The sequence below is a fragment of the Carassius auratus genome, chromosome 2, assembly GCF_003368295.1.
Source record: "Carassius auratus strain Wakin chromosome 2, ASM336829v1, whole genome shotgun sequence".
In the NCBI taxonomy this organism is placed as follows: domain Eukaryota; kingdom Metazoa; phylum Chordata; class Actinopteri; order Cypriniformes; family Cyprinidae; genus Carassius; species Carassius auratus.
Window position 1 is genome coordinate 14,824,956 of NC_039244.1, and position 21,590 is coordinate 14,846,545.

The 21,590-nt window shown below is 37.6% G+C and overlaps 2 protein-coding genes across 3 annotated transcripts; both read left to right on the forward strand.

The window, feature by feature from the left end:
* Positions 1-4,235: 4,235 nt before the first annotated feature.
* LOC113117163 (protein-cysteine N-palmitoyltransferase HHAT-like protein) lies at positions 4,236-11,592 on the forward strand. Of its 2 annotated transcripts, XM_026285627.1 has the most exons (12): positions 4,236-4,431; positions 6,139-6,251; positions 7,457-7,524; positions 7,885-7,998; positions 8,425-8,619; positions 9,077-9,286; positions 9,706-9,877; positions 10,002-10,146; positions 10,251-10,286; positions 10,420-10,621; positions 10,787-10,931; positions 11,111-11,592. In XM_026285627.1, the coding sequence occupies exons 2-12, from the start codon at positions 6,146-6,148 to the stop codon at positions 11,251-11,253; spliced, it is 1,536 nt and encodes a 511-aa protein (XP_026141412.1). In that variant the 5' UTR covers positions 4,236-4,431; positions 6,139-6,145; the 3' UTR covers positions 11,254-11,592. The 2 variants fall into 2 exon arrangements, with proteins under 2 accessions (XP_026141412.1, XP_026141421.1); XM_026285636.1 differs by lacking the exons at positions 4,236-4,431; positions 6,139-6,251; positions 7,457-7,524; positions 7,885-7,998 and adding an exon at positions 8,189-8,266 and having other exon boundaries at positions 11,111-11,344.
* A 1,640-nt stretch (positions 11,593-13,232) lies between these two features.
* On the forward strand, positions 13,233-21,194 carry LOC113117187 (kelch-like protein 40a). The gene is made up of 6 exons (XM_026285670.1): positions 13,233-14,553; positions 14,867-15,027; positions 16,806-16,913; positions 17,011-17,196; positions 17,271-17,420; positions 19,700-21,194. The coding sequence occupies exons 1-6, from the start codon at positions 13,444-13,446 to the stop codon at positions 19,809-19,811; spliced, it is 1,827 nt and encodes a 608-aa protein (XP_026141455.1). The 5' UTR covers positions 13,233-13,443; the 3' UTR covers positions 19,812-21,194.
* The last annotated feature ends 396 nt before the right edge of the window (positions 21,195-21,590 follow it).

A 21,590-nucleotide genomic window follows, 5' to 3' on the forward strand; every position in this document is an offset into this window, starting at 1 on the left:
AACTGGGGTCAGTGATCGCAGATTCTACCCGGCCTTAAAAGCCTCGGCATCCATCTAAAAAGCTCTAAAGGTGATGATACACAGGGAACTTTTTGAGCAATGTTGCTAGTGGGTGATACATCGGCGCTTTACGGGGAACACAACATTACGTGTTAAGACCCATTCACACCAAGAATGAAAACTATAAAGATAATGAAATTTGCATCCACACCTAAGTTGTCCCTTGGGTAATAATTTTACACAATGTTTTCACAATTTGTCAAAAAAAGTTTTTATTAAATGAAAAGTCAGCTATTACTTTTAAGCTTTTTTTTCCTTCTGGGGCGTGAAATGGCTAATTAAACAGTATTTTGATGAATGTGTTTTTGTGCTGGCACCTTGCCTGGTTTAGGCAGGGGGGCAGGGTTTCATATTTTTTTGAAGCACCCCTGGGCGCCGCCATTGGCTAGCAAACCCCCACCTGCTGTTAGCATTCCACTGACTCCCATTCATTTTGGCGTCACTTTGACAGCGAATAACTTTACATCTGAGGCGTTTAAAGACTCCATTTGTCCATTAATTATTTCTAAAGAAACACGATAATTTATAAAAGACTACATTACCTTGTATCTTACGGTATGGTCCCGTAGAAGCAGTTTTTGTCCAAAATAGGTCTCTGTCGTACAGAAAAATTACCGTATGGACAGGAGGAGAAGTTCGGAGGCAATCTTTTACTGTCTATGAGGCTATCGGGGGGACGTGGAGGCATAAAGTCAAGGGAGATGAATACTTACCTTAATCAGAATACTTGCCAAAATTTGCTCCTGTTCACGCTCGCCTTCTCTGGAAGATTCGGTGGGTGATTCAGGTTTTTTTGGCACAGCAGTTAGAAGACTTACAGGTTGCTCATGTGGCATCTACGTCATCAAGCACAGTTTGAGTCTGCTCAGTACGCCCGACCCCCAGGAAGTGGGTGCTTCTAATTGACTTCATCTTTCTCTGTTGAATCCAATGGGGTCGCTGTGTCCATTTCTTTTACTGTCTATTGCTGAGTCCCAATTCGCATACTATCCGTCCTAAATAGTATGCGAAACTAGAATTAGTACGTCCCAAATCGTAGTATGTTGAAAATAGTATTCCAAAGATACCCGGATGGTCTACTATTTCCGGTTAGAATTTGAAGTGCAGATCAATGCACACTCTAAGTGCTAATATTGCCCACAACCCATTGCGTACGGGAGGGAGGAGCTTTGCGATGGCTTTGTGGTGATGTAAACATGGCAGCCGGGTGCAGCAGCGGAGATGCGCCCTCAGCTTTTAAGTGTAAGAATTCAAATGTTTAACCCTAATTAAAGTTATATTTTATTTTGTTACACGCATTGCACATGAACGTCAGAACCAGCCGCCTCACAAACGACCTGCGTTTGGTTCTACGACGACGAAGCCCTGCTTCCTCACTCCTCAACTTGGTAGAAGAACACATAGTAAAATGTATTGTGAAAAAAAACGATGAGAAAAAATGATGGGAATAGTAAATCATTCAATTTTATTGGACATAAAGAATGAATGAAACGTTAACAGTTGTGGTGTGCGTAACTAGTCAACCATGTTGTCGTTCATGTTGCATGACGTCATCGAAGTATGTCCCAGAGCGTGCATACTCTTTTGCTACACACTCAAAAGTATGTACTTTTCCCTCACAAAAAAAGTACATACTTTTAGGTCGTAGTATAAGTAGGCGAATATGGTTCTATCATGGATAAATAAAGAATAAACCCGCCAGCAGGTGGCAGCAAATCCCTGTTTTAATTAATGATTTATTATTGAATCATTCAAATCAAAGGTTTCTTTCTAAACGGCTGAAACAAACAAATGGACCATTCAATCACTGGCTCACATGATTCATTCAAAAACCGATTCATTCAGAGAATGAAACACCACGTTTCTGTTGTATAAAAGTATTAACATATTTATGTGCTGATATTCAGAAAAGTACATTGCTTGTGCAATGAATATAGAAACATAAAAACTCATACACTATTTTTTCTTTCATTGATTGAATTATAAGGGCACTCTGACTGCATTTTTATACAGGTTATGGTTTAATCGCACAGTGAATGCTTCTAGACTCTCAAGATGTGTTTTAGTTTGTTTACTTGTCATCCTTTTTTTGCTGACATAGCTCTGCTGTCGTCTACCAGTCCCTCAAAGTCACACATTCAGCACAATTACATTATGTCAGGGGCATGCCTGTAAATTCTAATCAAGAAAAAAATCGTACCATTTGTTGTCTTTTTTAAAAAAAAACTTAAAATGTTGCGTTTGAATCATTTTGCATGAAAAATTATGGAAACTTGCTTCTGCTTATTGCATCTAGTTACGTACCGAGTTCTGATTAACCAATCGACGTTATTTAGTTCATGAATTATCACAAGTAGATCATTTTAACATTCAATTTGTATGATAAATTTTACATAATACACAACATTATTAATTTAAAGGGGACGCCTATAGGGGAATGGTGGTTTCAGTGGGGGCATGCTTTTTGTCATTTTTTTCCAATGGGGAGGACATACAATTTTGTACATGTTTGTAAACTCTATTTCAGACCTGCTAAGTGCACGATTTTGTTATAGCAGGATGGTTTCTGATTGACTGTCAATGTTTTTTATCATTCATCAGCTGAAAAAAATAGTTCTGGAAGTGATTCCAACAGTATTGTTTCTCTGATCCTTTATTGTTAGACTTGTGGTGTGGATTCTGCTATTCTTTAATACTGAGAAGGATTTTTAGAACTACTTTATCGTTAACCTTGTAGTTTTTGTCCTGGGTGTGAACGGGCCTTTAGACAACAAATCTTAGACAACTTAATCCAGATAATTTAAACGCAAATGCATTTGAAGAAAATTTGCCAGTTATCACGATTAGAAGATCTGGCTTCTTTCAAATCATCTCAGATGTGTAAAAAAATAAAGCTTGGTACGAAGAACGGGCCTCTGTATGAGGAGGAGGGGGCGGGAAACAGTATTTTGAATTTGGGATGCAGTACCCAGTTCAACCGCTAGCTGTCAATATTACATACTGCACCTTTAATAGTCCATATGGGGAGTCGAGGGCTTGCCCTGTAACAGTTATTTCCATCGCATGTCTCCATCTGCTGTTCAGAGAAATTTTTGCAGTTTTGTAAAAACCTTTTCTGCCACTTTCAGAGTTTATAATTTCGCACGTGTTTCCCTGGTCCGCTGTCAATCATTATGTTAAAACTGAAAGAAAAACAGAAAAAAAAAACATTGACCACAAACAACCTGGTCTGTATTTAATGTTGTGCCGGTCAGTTCAACAGAAGAGCAAAACATTTTGAGTAAGAGCACATGAAACATAAATTGTCACATAACAAAAGCTTTTTATGTTTTGATTAATATATTTTTTTTTTTTACAAATTGTCACATATTAACAAAAGCTTTTAATGTTTTGATTAATATTTTTTTAAGTTAAGTGTAAACAGATTAGCTAAGGTACTAAGCCATTGATTTATTGTTTTGTAATTAAATTAGAGCAAATTGCATACTTTGTAGAAATATTTTACAGTAGCATATGTGTGATTGTTACCCGTTTTAAAGTTTTCCAAACCTTTGACAGTAATTCGTGTTTAACGTTATATGTGCAAAATTTTGACAAAACCAATACTGATAGATATAGGCTACTGATTGACTTGCTGATTAATGTAAGAGAACATAATAACTGATTTAAAGCGTTGTGAGAAGTAGGCTAGCCATCATCTTTTTAACAAATTATGACAAATTAAACCTATAACAGATATAGTTTCCTTTTTTGTTGACCAGCTGGAAAATGTACACTAACGGTTAAAAAAAAGTTTGAACTCATTAAAATTAATGCTTTTGAAAGAAATCTATTATGCGTACCAAAAAAATAACATAAAAAAATATAATAATACAGTAAATCTTATATCAAAAATATTTAAACACCTACCGAAATATTCCGACCATTTGGCCGCTATAATGCCAATTAATGGCTGAAGTAAATAGTTCTCTGTTTTAAGGGACTGCTTCTGGACAGTACTGGCTACTTCCCACAGACCAAAAGATAACAAAAGAAAGCATTTCTCCAACCGGTAATCATGCACCTGTCCTTTAGCCAACCATTTAGAGCTGGTTCTTACAACTGTGCGCCTCTTTGATGGACTGTTCTAGTGCCACCCCTCAGTTCCTGCAGTTCCGATCCGGATTATAAATACACTCTCTACACCCCTCCCGCAACATCCACACCAGCCACTGCTGCCTCTCTCTCACAGTGCACCATCGGCACTGGGAAACAGGGACGGATGTAGGAGAAGCCCCTTTACTCACCCCCTTTATACTTTTCTTTTTTCAATTTTGTGGGGGTTGACATCTGTCTTCAGACATCTGAGCGGCTGAGAAAGGCACATACGAGGTTAGTACTGAGAAAGTGCACTTCTTTTTTAATTAGCCTACTGCACTTACTGTACACAGTGCTGTAAACAGATAGTAGTCCCATTGATCATATATGAGGCGACGTGTGGGCGTGTAGAGCTGAGCAGCATCATTTTCATTTAAAAGGACTTTCGTTTTGCGTGTAATAGGCTATATTAGTTATTCGACACAAATACTCTGATTTTAATTGAGCAGGTGCACGCATGATTTCCTAATTAATTCAGTGTTCAAAATGAAATTAATTTGGGAGTTCTGTCGTTGGTTTTTCATACTGCTGAAGGATCTCCTGATGTGTGGGAGATCGCATTGCGCTGCAGCTGGCGCTCTGAACCATAAGCGACTGCTCGGGCTAAAATAGGAAGAGGTTGTACGGTGCAGCTGACTGTGCTGTTTCTGAGGAGCCGTGAAAACAGGCACTCCCATTTAAGTAACTGACTTACAGTCTTATCTTTTGAGAATTAGACTGGGTGTCAACTCTGTGGGTGTCTTATTCTTTTTAGTTTTGTTATGTCTGTATACTATTGTAAGTAGATTGCCTGGTTGAGGCAATGTCTTGGTGTTGGCGTATAATAATTTATTTCTTATGCATTAATTATTGCTGATCATTGTGTGTGAACTTCACAATAGCTAATTATTGTAATTAGCAGTCTTTAAGGAGTGTCTTCTCTGACAGAAAAAAACAGCATTACTTTTACTGTTGGTACTTGGCAGCGAAGCTGCATGATTTAATACAGTATAGTTTACAGTAACTAACACTATGGTGTTATTTCACTGTAACGAATGAACTGCGCAAATAAATGGGAGGCTATTTTAACATGTAAAAGGCTCATAATTTAATATGCTTTTGCTGTAGCATACCATTTAAACGTTTTAAAGCATTACAGATCACCACACCTTTATAAATTGGATTTTGCAAACTAGTTCTGCCAGAAAAGCTTGATTCTGGGTGTCAAAATCCGAAAGCTTAACAACCGTCAGAGTATTTTTTGTTGTAGTGACTGTGAATAATAATCATCACAAATTACAACGATATGAATCATTTTTTTATAAAGCTTTAAATGAAAAAAATATCTATATATAGCCTACAGTTTTGATTCCTAGCACTTTATCTTCTAAATCATACATTTTTTAAAGCAACTGAAAATTTGTGACATCATTAATATTAATATTCACGTCACGAAAGTCTCCTGTGATTGGACAGATATTTTCCCGCTGACATCGTTAGGTGAAAATTTGCGCAGCCTTCTCAGACAGTCAGCTGTTGCTTAACAGTATTTAACCGTGGAAATTCAAATTGTTTTACAGTTTTAGAGCTAAAATGTATCACTTCACCAAAAATATATCTTATTAAAATTCGAAAAGTAACTTTTGACTTGTTGTAAAGTACCTGAAAGAGGACAATAAGTGGATATCTGAGGAGTGAGAGTGACGTTTGACCTGTAACGCTAACGGTCCTTAGTGAGTATGGAGTTGAAAAAAAAAAATACTATAAGAATTATGATTTGACATCCTTATAAATCAAGTTTTATTAACATTTCCCATAAAAACATCAAAAACAACCTTAACAAACTTGTGGTGGTAATTTGTATCAGCTTCCATTGTATTAACCTCATTTATATTCAGCAGTGGTCAATGGTTAATTTTAGTAAGAGTTTAACAGGATTTTAATGTTAAGATGTCTCCTCAGGTTAACCATGGGGATCAAGACAACCCTTCCCAAGTCTGAGCTGTACCTCTACACTGCTGTCCTTTCTCTTGCGCTCTTATGGGCAGGCAGCTGGATCATTGAAGCCTCCAGTGGTACACATTATTTTTTATCTCTCACTTTTTCTTACTACATTAATATCACAGAATTATGTGGATCACATCCATCATGAATGCTGTAGAATACAATGAGTAAATGTGCATTTGCTTTTGTTTATTGTAAATCAGAGCACTGTATTATTGTTTCTCTGTGGGCTGGGGAGACTGTTTTGCTTATTGACATCCGAGCTGGTAATGGAGCAAACAGCCATATCCTGCCTCAACCTTTTTTCAGATTGATTATGTCTAACGTTACTTTTCGGTAATGTTATATACACTGAAACATCAGTTTAGACTTGGAGCTAAATGTACCAGTCCTTTACTGATAGCCCTCGGCAACCCCTAACTATCAAATAAGATCTGTTATGCAATTTGTGTTATCTTGGAATTCATGATACAAAGGTTTGTCAGATTTCATAGGACCATTTCAAAATCTAAAAATATATTTGAGAGTCTGGATTATCACAGAGAAGCCTCTGAATACACAGGCTGGCAGAATTTACCTTATGTAATGCTATTAGGTTTTGCTCTGGAGCTCACCCTGTTTGCTGGTGAATTATGTGAATCTGATGTCCATTGTACACATTTCAGTAATACATTGATTACATGGTTAGCGGTCTGCAGAACTGGATGCTTACACAACAACACATACGTGACCCTGGACCAAAAACAGTCATACGGGTCAATATTTTTAAATTGAGATTTATACATCATCTGAAAGCTGAATTAATAAACTTTCCATTGACTTATGGTTCGTTAGGATAGGACAATATTTGGCAACAACTTTTTGAAAATCTGGAACCTGAGGGTGCAAAAAAATCAAAGTATTGAGAAAATCGCCTTTAAAGTTGTCCAAATGAAGTCCTTAGCAATGCATATCACTAATGATAATACATTTTTATATATTTACAGTAGGAAATTTACAAAATAACGTCATGGAACATGATCTTTATTCAATATCCTAATGAATTTTGGCATAAAAGAAAAATCAATAATTTTGACCCATACAATGTATAACCATGTGACTTATGACAGGGTCAGATATGGCACTTTTTAAAGAAATTAAACAAAGTTTGGCATCTTTTATTATCATTATTATTATTTTATTAAATAGGAAAGAAACATGGCAAGTTTTATCATTTAGACATGAATGCACCTTGCTGTTTTTGTGAAACTTTTTCTTTCTTTTTTTTTTCTTCCAGAGAATGTAAACAGGAAGGCAGTTAGGGAGAATGTGAAACCAGGATGGCATTACTTTGGCAGAAAAATGGCAAGTATATTAGATCCCCTACCTCTTGAGAACATGTTTAAAAGCCTCCACTAGATGTATTTGTCTGAGGCCTTAACGATTTTTAATGCCCTGTAGGTTTAAGCAGATGTACTGCATTTGTGGTGTGTGGGTTTTTTCCCACATATTCTTTCTTCTGTAATTTTTACTGCACTCTATTTTTCTCTGTATTTTATTTTTCTCTTATTTTTTTTAATTACAAAATTAAAACACTCTGTGGTTTATAATGCTAAGTGCTTTATAATTATATTTTGATTTGATGTATATTACAAAAATTACTTTGTTGAAATATATTCTGACTCTGTTTAAACGCTTCCTGTGACTGATTCTCTGTCTCTTTAGGATGCATCAGATTTTGAATGGGTGATGTGGTTTACCACTTTCCGCAATCATATCCTGTTTGCCCTCTCTGGTCATGTGATCTTTGCTAAGATCTGCTCAATGGTGTCTCCAAAGGTACTGTATGGGGTTATTCACCTTATGCACAATGATCAGGTCTTTTAAGATTTAAAAGTGAAGATATTCTGCTATTGATATTTGTGAGTGTTTTGTGAATATTGCATGATTTTATGTATTGAGTCGGAATAATCAATAATAGAAAAAACACATTTTGATATTAACAATGCATGTGTGTTAAATGATCTAATTTGAATGTTGTGTGAAATGTTACATGCTTTCGTGTTTCTGTCTGCTGCCCAGGAAGACTGGTATAGATTTATTCAAGGTAACTCTGAAAGTACTTGTCATTTTATTTTTATAACAGCTACAACTCAAGCTAATATTTGACTATTTTGTCATTTCTAACGCTAGAAACAGTAGCTGTTTAAGTCCAAAGAAATCCATTCATCTGGATTAAATAGGAATTTTCTTCCTAACCCACAGAACAGATCTTTGATCTATATGCTGTATGGATCTCTGGCTGTGCTGCTTACCATGGGATGGACATACATCAGTCTCATCCTGTCTCACTGCATCATCCTCTACAGCGTGGCTCTTGTCAAGAGAAAGTGGCTCTGCTTTGTGGCTGGACTTACCAGCCTGGCAACTTTCAAAATGGAGCCCTTTAACACCTGGCAGGTGAGAAGGTCTATAGCCATGAATGATCATCCCTCTATTATGATTCACAGTTGTTGAATTAACACTGAACTGTCTGGAGCTAAATAATAGTACTGTTGTCTCTTTAGAGCTGCGTTACAGCAGAATTTGAATTTGTCTCATATTTGAAGAAGTTTGCAACATTGATTCTAATGATTTCCTGTTTACTACTGTGAAGCTGCTTTGAAACAATATGTATTATGTAAAGCACTATATAAACATGTGAAGTTGTGAATCTATAGCATGCATTCATAATGTGTGTATTTTTACAGCAGTTTGAATAATGTTTTTGTGTTTTTTTTATAACCCCTTATATAACATCTTCTTTTCCCCACAGCCTAACCACAAGTCCCACTGTACTTCAAGTGTCCACGTGCATAAACAAATGTAGTTATTTTTGTCATTTTGATGTTGTGATGATTTGTATGTTTTGATGCAGGAGGGCTTTGTGACAGGCTCGTTTGATCTCCAAGATGTCCTGTTCTATGGAGGCTGTGGATTTTCCATTATGCGCTGTATGAGCTTTGCTCTAGAGAACTGTGAGAAGAAAGATGGTAACTACAGTTTCATAGATCTGATCAAATACAACTTCTACCTCCCCTTCTTCTTCTTTGGACCTGTCATGACCTTTGATCGATTCCATGAGCAGGTGAGACCTGTACTTCATTATTCTCAAGAAAACAAGCATTTTAAAGGTCCAGGGACCAGTTGCATAAACATAGCCACTATTTAGGGCCCGAGCACCAGTGGTGTAAGGACCCTCTTGTTTAAGATTGTGTCTTAAGAACTAGCTTGACCAACTAGCAGTTAGCCAAAAAGTAATCAGTCTTACTTTTCTTGTTCAAACTGGGTCAATCTATCTTTTTATAACTGAAAAAGTAATGACCTGTCTTGAAGAAAACACACTAGATGACTAACTTTTTTAAGACTAGTCTAAGCAGTTAATGCAATTGGCCCCAGATTATGGAATCTTATAATACTTTATAGAACAGAATATTTTAACGTAATAGTGTTGATAATGTCACTCTGGTTAGGTATGCACTGTAATGATCCCTCTGTTATTTTCAGGCTAACAACCCTAACTTGACACGTAAAGAAAGAGAGATGTGGAACATCACCATTCATGCTTTGGTGCACCTTGGGGCTATATTGGTGGTGGATGTCTTCTTCCATTTCTTGTACATTTTGACCATCCCTAGCGATTTGAAGCTTTTGAAGCAACTGTCTGACTGGTCTCTGGGTCAGTGTATAGCTAGAAAAAACATTATGTTGCAAGTAGTGTCTAATTATTCGTGAATGCAATTTTATTTGTTTACTATCAGTGAAGTCTGATATTTTTTATTTTTATTTTTTTTGCTATTCAGCTGGTTTGGCGTACTCCAATCTGGTGTATGACTGGGTGAAATCAGCTGTCATGTTTGGTGTCATTAACACTGTATCCAGACTGGACCATCTTGACCCTCCTCAGCCTCCTAAATGCATCACAATGCTCTATGTGTTCGCTGAAACGTAAGTATAGTCATCAACAGAAGAGAAACAGAGAAAAGCAAGAGTATGTTTTTAGATGCAGTTGATGTATGAATAACCAGTTAACCAGACATTGACTTTTTCAGACACTTTGACAGAGGAATCAATGACTGGCTGTGCAAGTGAGCAAATAACCAATGCCATCTGTGTATCATCACATGTATCATTTTAATATACCGTATATATTGCCATATCAATCAAATACTCAGGAAAAATATTCAACTTGACAACATGTGTCTCCTGTATCTGTTAAAGATATGTGTATGACTATATCGGAGAAAACCATGATGCCATCTTCAAGGAGCTCCTTGCAACCATTTGCACCTTTTCTGTCACAACTCTGTGGCTCGGACCTTGTGAGCTGGTTTACATCTGGTCTTTCTTTAACTGCTTTGGCCTAAACTTTGAACTGTGGGTGGCTAAATTATTTTCTCTGCCACCGTTCTCCACCATTGAGGTAAGATCCCAAGAATTTGAACATTTGGGTTTTGAATCATGGCACTACCAAATGATTCTCTTTCAATATCACATCATGACTGAATAGCCTACATTTCACTCATATGAAAATAACAGCATTCAGTTCTAAGTTCAGCCAAAATGTAATGCTACATTTTTTTTTCAGCGGAATCTTATGTCTGAGGCAATGTCACGTCGAATCAGGGGCTTGTTCAATGCTGTTAACTTCTGGCAAATTATTCTGTACAACGTCCTGGCACTGAACAGTCTGGATTTTGCTCAGCTGGTCGCTAAGAGACTGCTTCTTAAAGGTAAGTGTTTTGTTTTAAACCATTATGTAATCTTTCTTACATATCTAAGTAACTATATATGATGTGTGTCTGTACGTGTATATATATATGTATACATACATACATATACACAAAAATATTAAAATGTCAAGTATCGGCACAAAAACTCCATAGTAATAGCACCCTTGTGATTCCCTCAGGCTTCCCCTTGTCCACTCTCTCGGTGCTGTTTGTGACTTACTGTGGTGTGCAGCTGATAAAGGAGAGAGAGAGAAGGCAAGCTCTGCTGGATGATCCGGAACCAGTGCCACCCCCAGAGGAGGGCAAGCAGAAGGCTGAGTAAAGGACAGAGAGCTCATTGAATCTGATCCAGCTCTTGAGGTCCCTCTTGTTAATTCTGCCCATGAGCTTTCATGCCAGATCAGTGCAGTCCCATCACTATGGTGACTGCTTTGCACAAGTCTGTTTTAAAAACACAAGATGTTTTTAACTGTGAATAGTTCTAAAGTGCACTTGCTTTAGCCAAATCCAACCTGGTCTCTGACATACTCTTGCACAAACAAACCAACAAGTGCATTTTTTATTTATATTTTCAGTGGATATAACTATTTAATGGATGGGATTGCTAAATATTTTATGAATAAATAATATATTGAACAATAAAATGAAAATGTACAATGTTTTCAGGGTCGTCTTTTATTTCAGCCCTTCTCAATATTCTTCATGTTTACAGCAGTGTTTTAGTTGTTATTCTCGTTTTTATTCATTTCAATCTTAGTTATTTTAGTACATTAGTTTAGACAATGAAAATTAGAAATGTTTTCTCAGCAACTAGTTGAAATAAAGTTTCTTAAATAGTTTTTGCTTTCGTTAAATGTTTATTTTTATTTCAAGTAACAACTTTTTCATGGTTTTAATTTCAGTTTGAGTTACATATGATAGCCCTGGTTTACATAAAAATACATATATGTTAGGACCAACATGTTAAACATACCTTTATTTTACATGGTTCTGAACTTCTTGAAAAGGATAGTCACAATGGTACCCCATTAAACCACACAAAGCTTAGTCACTTCACCACATTAAACTTTGTGCAGTCACATTTTTCTGTTAGTGGTGTCACACTCGAGCAGATGATATGGTGTGGACACATTCCCCTATTAGGCTTTGTGCTACATCTAGCTTTGAGTGGCACACATTAGATTTGAGTTGAATAATGGGCTTAAAATATACACTGATGAATACTGTAGGTCTGCTATGCTTTTAACAGCACACTATTACATATCTCCTAGTTTTCAGTCTCCCTTTTGAGTTTTTGTCACCTTACATGGGTTTTAAGCACAACTTAGACTTTCCTTTGTCTTTATACCTAAAAATAGATTTATTATTATTTATATATTTTTATTATTATTATTTTGCCTTATGATTCCATGAAGAAAATGTATTATCCATGGAATCTTTCCATCAAACAGAATGTTGAAAAAGATTCTTTGGATTATTAACATGTTCTATAGACTAAGAAAAAAAAATGGTTCTTTTAAGAACTATTCACTTAAAAAGGCTCTTCGGGGAACTCAAAATTATTTTTCTATGTCATCACTACAAAACCTTAGCATATAAAACCTTTTTAAGAGTGTGCCTTTAGAAAGTTTTATAGCTTTAAACTGTAATAATTATATTAAATGCCCCCTTACAGAAAATGCATAAACACAAATATGTTTGTGATTAATTGGTTCAGGGTCAAAATGTAAACAAGCTGTAGTCTAGTGATTCAAGTTTTCCATTCTTGTTCTCCCTGCCATGTGCAGTCCTTCCTACCTGAATTTGTATTATTATTATTATTATTAATTCTATTAGAACTGTAACAAATAAAACACTCTTGCGCTCATAGTGCCCAGGTTTGAGTCTAGCCTGGGAAATGTCCTGTTGACCCATCTCTCCCTGTGCTTTCCTGTAAAATAGAAAAGTAAATTCAAAGGTTGTCACTGCTTGTTCATATGAGTTGATGCTAAGAGATGAAGGAGCCCATAATACTGAGTAGCTCCACTAGATGGACATTATCTCCCAAAGCAACAGGAAGTCCTATTTCTGTTTGTCTCATTTTGAAACTAGTCGTAAATGGGTCAGATTTGCATGGGTCAGATCTTTCTCTCTGTAACATTCTTTTCAAGTTATTCACATTTCCCAACCATCTTGTGGTGCCCTACTGTCCTTCTCCATAAGATCCACAACTTCATAGTCCCAGTGAGCAACATGTCAGCTGTTGGCCTGATCGGTTTGGCCGGGGGGAAGGGAGGGACAGCTTGTATTTCAGGCCCTAAGTGTGGTTCATTTGTGCATTTCTATATATAGATGGACAGTCGGTAGCTGATAGCTTGTGACAGCTGAGGAACTGAGGCCACACCAAATCATCACGTCCTCGGCCATTTCTCTTTTAGAGTAACGGTGTTAATACAGTCAGTTCAGTTCTGCACTGGGAGAGGATCAGGACAGCCCTCCCTCCTACTGAAATATCACATCAAACCATAACAAGATGGCCTCCTTGTCAGTGGACCCAGTGACGGAGCCACGGATGTACCAGCAAACGCTCCTACAAGATGGGCTCTGCGATCTCCTGGACGCTAACAAGTTTGTGGACTGTGTTCTGAAGATCAAAGACAAAGAGTTTCCTTGTCATCGGCTAGTGCTAGCCGCTAGCAGCCCTTACTTCAAAGCCATGTTCCTTTCGGACCTGGAAGAGAGCAAAAAGCGGGAGATTGTTCTAAAAGACATCGAACCTGGGGTCATGGGTATGATCCTGAGGTACATATACACCTCGGATATCAACCTGACTGAGCATAACGTCCAAGACATTTTCATGGCGGCCAACATGTACCAGATTCCATCAATCTTCAGCGTGTGTGTGTCATATCTGCAGCAGAAGCTGGTTCTCAGTAACTGTTTGGCCATCTTTAGATTGGGACTGTTGCTGGACTGTCCTCGTTTGGCTATGGAGGCGCGGGACTTCATCTGTGACCGGTATGCCCTCATCACTCGGGACCAGGACATCCATCAGTTGGGTCCCGGCGAGTTGGCAGCCATCATCACATGTGATTCCCTAAATGTGGAACGAGAAGAGTTGGTGTTTGAATCTCTCATGGAGTGGGTGGAGTATGACACGAATGAGAGACTGAAGGACCTGCCACAACTTCTACACTGCATACGTTTCCGTCTTATGCCGACGAGTTACTTTAAAGAGAAAGTCGAGGGGCACCGATTGATCAGGACGAATCAGGAGCTCAAGAAGGAGCTTCAGATTGTCAAGGATGCACAGAAAGGAATGCTACATAGGGTCAAAAGGGTCAAGAAGGAAGGCGAGACAGCAGATCCGGAGGACGAGGATGAGGAAGGTTTGCTGCCGGGGATCCTAAATGACAATCCACGTTTTGGAATGTTTCAAACGGACCTTATATTGATGATTAGCGATACAGGAACGGTAGCGTATGATGTTGGCGCAAACGAGTGCTATTTGGCGTCTTCATCCACTGAGATCCCTAAAAACCACTGCAGTCTTGTCACAAAGGAAAATCAGATCTTTGTTGCTGGAGGTCTGATGTACAATGAGGAGAACAAAGAACAGCAGTTCAGCTCCTACTTTCTTCAGGTAACGCTTGGTCATGTCTTGTGTATGATCCTTAATATGTTTGCATTACAAATCAAGCATCATAAATCTCTGGTTCCAAAAATACATTTGTGAGAATGACCCTCAGGGTCCATTTAGCTTCAGAACAGCTGATAGAGCTTTGAACCTCATGTGTCATGTTTTTAATGTTGCCTGCATGACATTTTCCTCATGTAATTCAAGTGAAACCTTGGAAAGTGATTGTGTCACCAAATTGAATAATCGTATTTGTATGAGAAAGGAACCACGCTTTTAGATTATAATCTTTTAATCTGAGCTCTGCTTCATCCAACAGTTTGATTCCATGAGCTCTGAATGGTTGGGGATGCCCTCACTACCAGACCCCCGCTGTCTGTTTGGTCTGGCTGAGGCAGAAAACTCCATCTATGTGGTGGGAGGAAAAGAGTTGAAGGAGGGAGAACGTGCACTAGATTCTGTTATGGTCTATGACAGACAGTGAGTACAATCATATAGTGCATGACATACATTCACAGAGCTTATTCAATCTGAAAGCGGATTGCACAAATTGTGAGAATGTTTGTGCGTTCACGAATGTCATGAATTCTCATTCAACAAATCTGGTGCCATTAGTTATATTAATTTGTTTTTAACATGATGCACTATAAATATGTTGCAGATCATGGCAGTGTTTTCATCACATAGTTTAGTGCGACCTGTGTAGTCAGATTTATGAACAAATTACTCTATTGAGTCTGTTAATTTAAAGGGGTCATATGATGTTGCTAAAAATTGTGTATTTGGTGTAATGCAATGTGTTTATGTGGTTTAAGGGCCTTACCATACTATGATGCCGTGTGTCCCTGCGCGATGAGACAAAAACAATAAAACCCATTACAAACGAGGCATTTGTTACATCCAGTGGGGACATAATTGCTGATTATAATGACTAAGGGGTCGTTCACATATTGCGTTTTTTACGTGCTCAAGTTTGTTATTTAAAATCTAGGTGCACGGTATGCGCGCTCATAATTGAAGCAACGCACGTGGTGCGAAGTGCAAATTTTTTCTAGGCGTGGCACACCGCATCGAGTTAAAAACATGTAAACATTTCAGAATACCACAAGCGCACCGCAGCTCTTGTGACAAGAACCAACCAATCATCTTCCTCACCTTTTTTCGTTATTTTGAAACATCAGCAGAAAAATGGAGAAGCTCATCATTGTGGTCCAGGGATTTCCTGAACTTTATGACATGTCAAGCCCTCATTAGCGCTGCGCCTAGCGTTTTCCACGCATTGTTACGTGCGACATGTGAACGGCCCCTTAAACTGTCTTTTTACACGTTGCGTTGCATATTGTGCTGCATAAACATAAAACCATGTCTGCATTTTTGATCAGAGAAAAGACAAACAATAAGCGCTACTCTACACTGCTCAAAACTCGCGTTTGAATCAAAAGTGGCTAATCCTTTACATATGAAAACGTACTTACAGGCTGTGAGTCAGAAGCACCAGACTTTCCTTGCAAAGTTGGAATTGCCCCCACTTTATAGAAATAAACACCAGCATTGTAAGCTACCCTCTAAATAATTTTTTAGCTCAAATGTCATGGAATCAGACACGATTCCATGACATTTCATCTAAAAATAAAAAATGTCGTCTGAAAGTTGTAGTTGGTAGTCAGATTGTGATATCACAGACAGTGGAGAATATATCTATGTCTTCTATCTACTGTATGTCTTCAAACATCAATCAGATGAATGCATCTCAATAGACAGGATGTGACAGAGTGATGGAAGTCATATGCACCTTGGTGCCTTCCTCCCTTCCTCCCTTCATATGCTGCCTGTGGAGACCTGCATTTAGCTTTTGAATGTCAAGAGTTACCAATTTGTATCAGTTTAGAAAATCCTCAACTGTGAATGAACTAAGCGAATCAACCAGAGCCACTATTGAATCAACATTGGACTTACTTTATTGAACTAACTCTCCATATCAATAAATAATTGCTTCAATACAGCCATTAGGCAGATCAATTTTACTTGATGGGCCACTTTAAAAAAAAAGTGTTCTCTGTTTAATATGTATACCTCACAATCATGTCTTTCATAACTGTTATATCTTACCATAAGCCTTATGGTGTGAACTTGATAAGCAACTTAAATAGAACAATTTTTTTTCCTCTCATATTTCACATTGGTCCTAGCCAGAATCCCTGATCAATTTGATGTTATCTGAAATGGCTGAATGCTGATAATTATACATTTTCTCACAGGTCATTCAAATGGGGAGAGTCAGACCCTCTTCCGTACGCAGTTTATGGTCATGGAATTGTTTCACACAAAGGACTGGTCTATGTGATAGGTGGAAAAACTGAGAGCAAGTGAGTGAAGAACCTGATTTTATCCTAGTTTACAAACACATTATGCCAGGTTGTCTTTGGTTTTCATAACCAGACGTAAATGAAATGTGATGCATAGGAAATGCCTGAGGAGAGTGTGTGTCTATGACCCCTCTAAATTTGAATGGAAGGATATGGCACCCATGAAAACCGCCCGCTCACTGTTCGGCACAGCTGTTCACAAAAACAAAATCTATGTGGTGACCGGAGTCACTGATGATGGCCTGACTAACAGTGTGGAGGTCTATGACATCGCCAGCAACACGTAAGTCACACTCTTTTGTCATATTTTCTCAAGACTCCTCAACTCAGGTACTCACTTGTTTGTCTCCTGCGTAGCTGGTCAGATTTCGTGGAGTTTCCTCAGGAGAGAAGCTCTCTTAACCTGATTGAACTGGGCGGCTGCCTGTACGCTGTGGGGGGTTTTGCTATGATGCCCAATGAGACCACAGACAAACTGGAGCCCACTGAAATGAATGACATATGGAAGTGAGTATTTATGTTCAGATCAAACTGGTTTAATGAACTCATAGAGCTAATGAAACTTGGTCATACAGTGGGTATAGAAAAAAAATCACCCCCTTTAAAAGAATCACATTTTGTTGCAGCCTGAAATGAAGACGGACACGATTTTTGTTTTATCTAGCTATATTTACTTTTATTTGCAACTTATAACATCTAACTGAAAGATTCAGTATAATACCAATGGTTCAAGGCAAAAAACAAAAACAAAAGCAAAAACACAATCACTGAACTGGAAAAAGGATCACCCCCTTGTGTAAGTATTTTGTTGAACCATCTTTTGCTTTAATTACAGCCTTTAGTCTGTTGGGATATGTCTCTACTACTAACTTTGCACATCTAGATTTTGCAATATTTGGCCATTCTTCTTTGCAGTTCAATTTGATGGTGATTGTTTTGTTTTTTTCCTGACATGTTGGTGTTACAGTATTGTTCAAAATAATAGCAGTACAATGTGACTAACCAGAATAATCAAGGTTTTTCGTATATTTTTTTATTGCTACGTGGCAAACAAGTTACCAGTAGGTTCAGTAGATTCTCAGAAAACAAATGAGACCCAGCATTCATGATATGCACGCTCTTAAGGCTGTGCAATTGGGCAATTAGTTGAATTAGTTGAAAGGGGTGTGTTCAAAAAAATAGCAGTGTGGCATTCAGTCACTGAGGTCATCAATTTTGTGAAGAAACAGGTGTGAATCAGGTGGCCCCTATTTAAGGATGAAGCCAACACTTGTTGAACATGCATTTGAAAGCTGAGGAAAATGGGTCGTTCAAGACATTGTTCAGAAGAACAGCGTACTTTGATTAAAAAGTTGATTAGAGAGGGGAAAACCTATAAAGAGGTGCAAAAAATGATAGGCTGTTCAGCTAAAATGATCTCCAATGCCTTAAAATGGAGAGCAAAACCAGAGAGACGTGGAAGAAAACGGAAGACAACCATCAAAATGGATAGAAGAATAACCAGAATGGCAAAGGCTCAGCCAATGATCACCTCCAGGATGATCAAAGACAGTCTGGAGTTACCTGTAAGTACTGTGACAGTTAGAAGACGTCTGTGTGAAGCTAATCTATTTTCAAGAATCCCCCGCAAAGTCCCTCTGTTAAAAAAAAGGCATGTGCAGAAGAGGTTACAATTTGCCAAAGAACACATCAACTGGCCTAAAGAGAAATGGAGGAACATTTTGTGGACTGATGAGAGTAAAATTGTTCTTTTTGGGTCCAAGGGCCACAGGCAGTTTGTGAGACGACCCCCAAACTCTGAATTCAAGCCACAGTACACAGTGAAGACAGTGAAGCATGGAGGTGCAAGCATCATGATATGGGCATGTTTCTCCTACTATGGTGTTGGGCCTATTTATCGCATACCAGGGATCATGGATCAGTTTGCATATGTTAAAATACTTGAAGAGGTCATGTTGCCCTATGCTGAAGAGGACATGCCCTTGAAATGGTTGTTTCAACAAGACAATGACCCAAAACACACTAGTAAACGGGCAAAGTCTTGGTTCCAAACCAACAAAATGAATGTTATGGAGTGGCCAGCCCAATCTCCAGACCTTAATCCAATTGAGAACTTGTGGGGTGATATCAAAAATGCTGTTTCTGAAGCAAAACCAAGAAATGTGAATGAATTGTGGAATGTTGTTAAAGAATCATGGAGTGGAATAACAGCTGAGAGGTGCCACAAGTTGGTTGACTCCATGCCACACAGATGTCAAGCAGTTTTAAAAAACTGTGGTCATACAACTAAATATTAGTTTAGTGATTCACAGGATTGCTAAATCCCAGAAAAAAAAAAATGTTTGTACAAAATAGTTTTGAGTTTGTACAGTCAAAGGTAGACACTGCTATTTTTTTGAACACACCCCTTTCAACTAATTGCCCAATTGCACAGCCTTAAGAGCATGCATATCATGAATGCTGGGTCTTGTTTGTTTTCTGACAATCTACTGAACCTACTGGTAACTTGTTTGCCACGTAGCAATAAAAAATATACTAAAAACCTTGATTATTCTGGCTAGTCACATTGTACTGCTATTATTTTGAACAATACTGTATATCTTTCACTTGGATGTTATAAGTTGCACTGAGTAAATACAGCTGGATAAAACAAAAACTGCGTCTTCATTTCAGGCTGCAAAGCAACAAAATGTGATTATTTTAAAAGGGGTCATTCTTTTCTATACTCACTGTATATTTGAAAATAAAGTTGAAAATTGAGATTTAAATTGTGATTTTGCTGACAGGTTTGAGGAGGAGGAGAACTGTTGGAATGGGATCCTGAGAGAGATCCGTTATGCAGCAGGGGCCACTGTGCTTGGAGTTCGTCTGAACACCTTGAGACTCACCAAGATGTGATCTACTGTCATCTGTTGACAAAATACAGAGTAAACAATGTTGCCCACATCTTCATACATAGGAAATAAGCGCAATACATATTCCATTGAATCAAAAATAAAGTCACAGACTTAGCTTGCTTAATGTTGATACATTAGTTATAGATCTTAAAGGGGTGGTTCATTGCGATTTCATCTTTTTAATGTTAGTTAGTTTGTAATGTTGCTGTTTGAGCATAAACAAAATCAGCAAAGTTATGAAGCTGAAAGTTCAATGCAAATGGAAATATTATGTCTTTAAAAATTCTGTTGTTCTTAGAAGTGGTTCTTAATACTGTTCCTCGCATCGCTCTGCATCTCTCTCTCTCTCATTCAGCTTAATTCCAACAATAAACTCTTCCAATTATACACTTAATTTCACATAGCTATGAGAAGCATTAAACATGGATGCGCGTGCAGTTGCCATACTGTGTTAAAGCTTTAATTAGGATAAAACCTTATATTAAAGAATAACATAAGCAGTAGCATTTATAAATAACAGTGTATCTAAAAGTATGAGACAACAACAAACAACAAAACATAAGCAGACCATTAAAAGTCGTGCTTGCACAGGGTCTGCACGGTCCTCCTCAATAATATCCTTTGCTTTTCAATTGGGCTCAAACTGATAAGTGATATTAACAATGCTGTTATTATACAACAAGAGCACATGTGTTGAGGTGAGGGGCAATTTAGCCAATCACAGCACACTGGGCTAGCTAACCAATCAGAGCCCATCGCCTATTTCTGAGGGAGGGGCTTCATAACAGCAGGAAATGATCAGCACGTTTCTCAAGCAAGGGACAGAGTGGTGTGGAATGTAGGTAAATTATGTGAAAAATAATGCGTTTTTTAAAAAAAACGAAGCATTAACATGTTAGACTGGACCCCATAAACACAATCAAGCCTAGAAAGAAAAAAAAAAACAGTGAACCACCCCTTTAAGGTTTGTAATGGAGCGGTGTTTGATACTGCTATTCCAAGAAAACTCTGCAGATGGAGACAAACACAAGACCATCTATTTTTTCATAAGAATGCATAGTCATTTCATAGTCATTTAGGATAATTAGATTAGGGAATTTGACTTATTTAAATATCCATGTACACTGATTGCTATCATTCTGTTATGTTATTTTACATGACTACTACAACTGAACATTTTGCAATTATGACCAAGTACTGCAGTATGTTCTGACATTATAAGAAAAAGAGAAATAAATGGCAGTGACTGAACAATAACCTAATATACTCTAGACAATGACCAAAATAAAATGAAAACACAATTGTCTGTGGTAAATGTCAACACAAATATTGTCATGCACCCTCCAAAGCCACATGAAAATAAAAAAGTAAAGGTGAAAGAATACTACGACTTTTTTTCTTGTTGATACTGCTCAACATCATGAATTTCGTGATGGGTCCTGGATGGAGCTTGAGAGTCACTTTTTCATCATGAATGATAAACACAAACACTCTGGAATGAAGAGATCCGGACACCTCTAAGGTTTTGGAATGTTACGCATATGCCAAAATATTCTTAATTACATAGAAATTAAAATACTACAGCAATACTACAGCAACAAAATAGGATTGTAAAAAATATTGTTGTGTAAAAAGATTTACAGATCTGAAACTCTAGGATTCTTGTGAAAAGTGCAAAAATGATCAGATAAAAACAATAAAAAATAGATTTTTAATTCAGAAGAATCAAACATTAGAGTGTGCATGAGACTTTGAGAAGGGGAAGAACACTAAATATTGG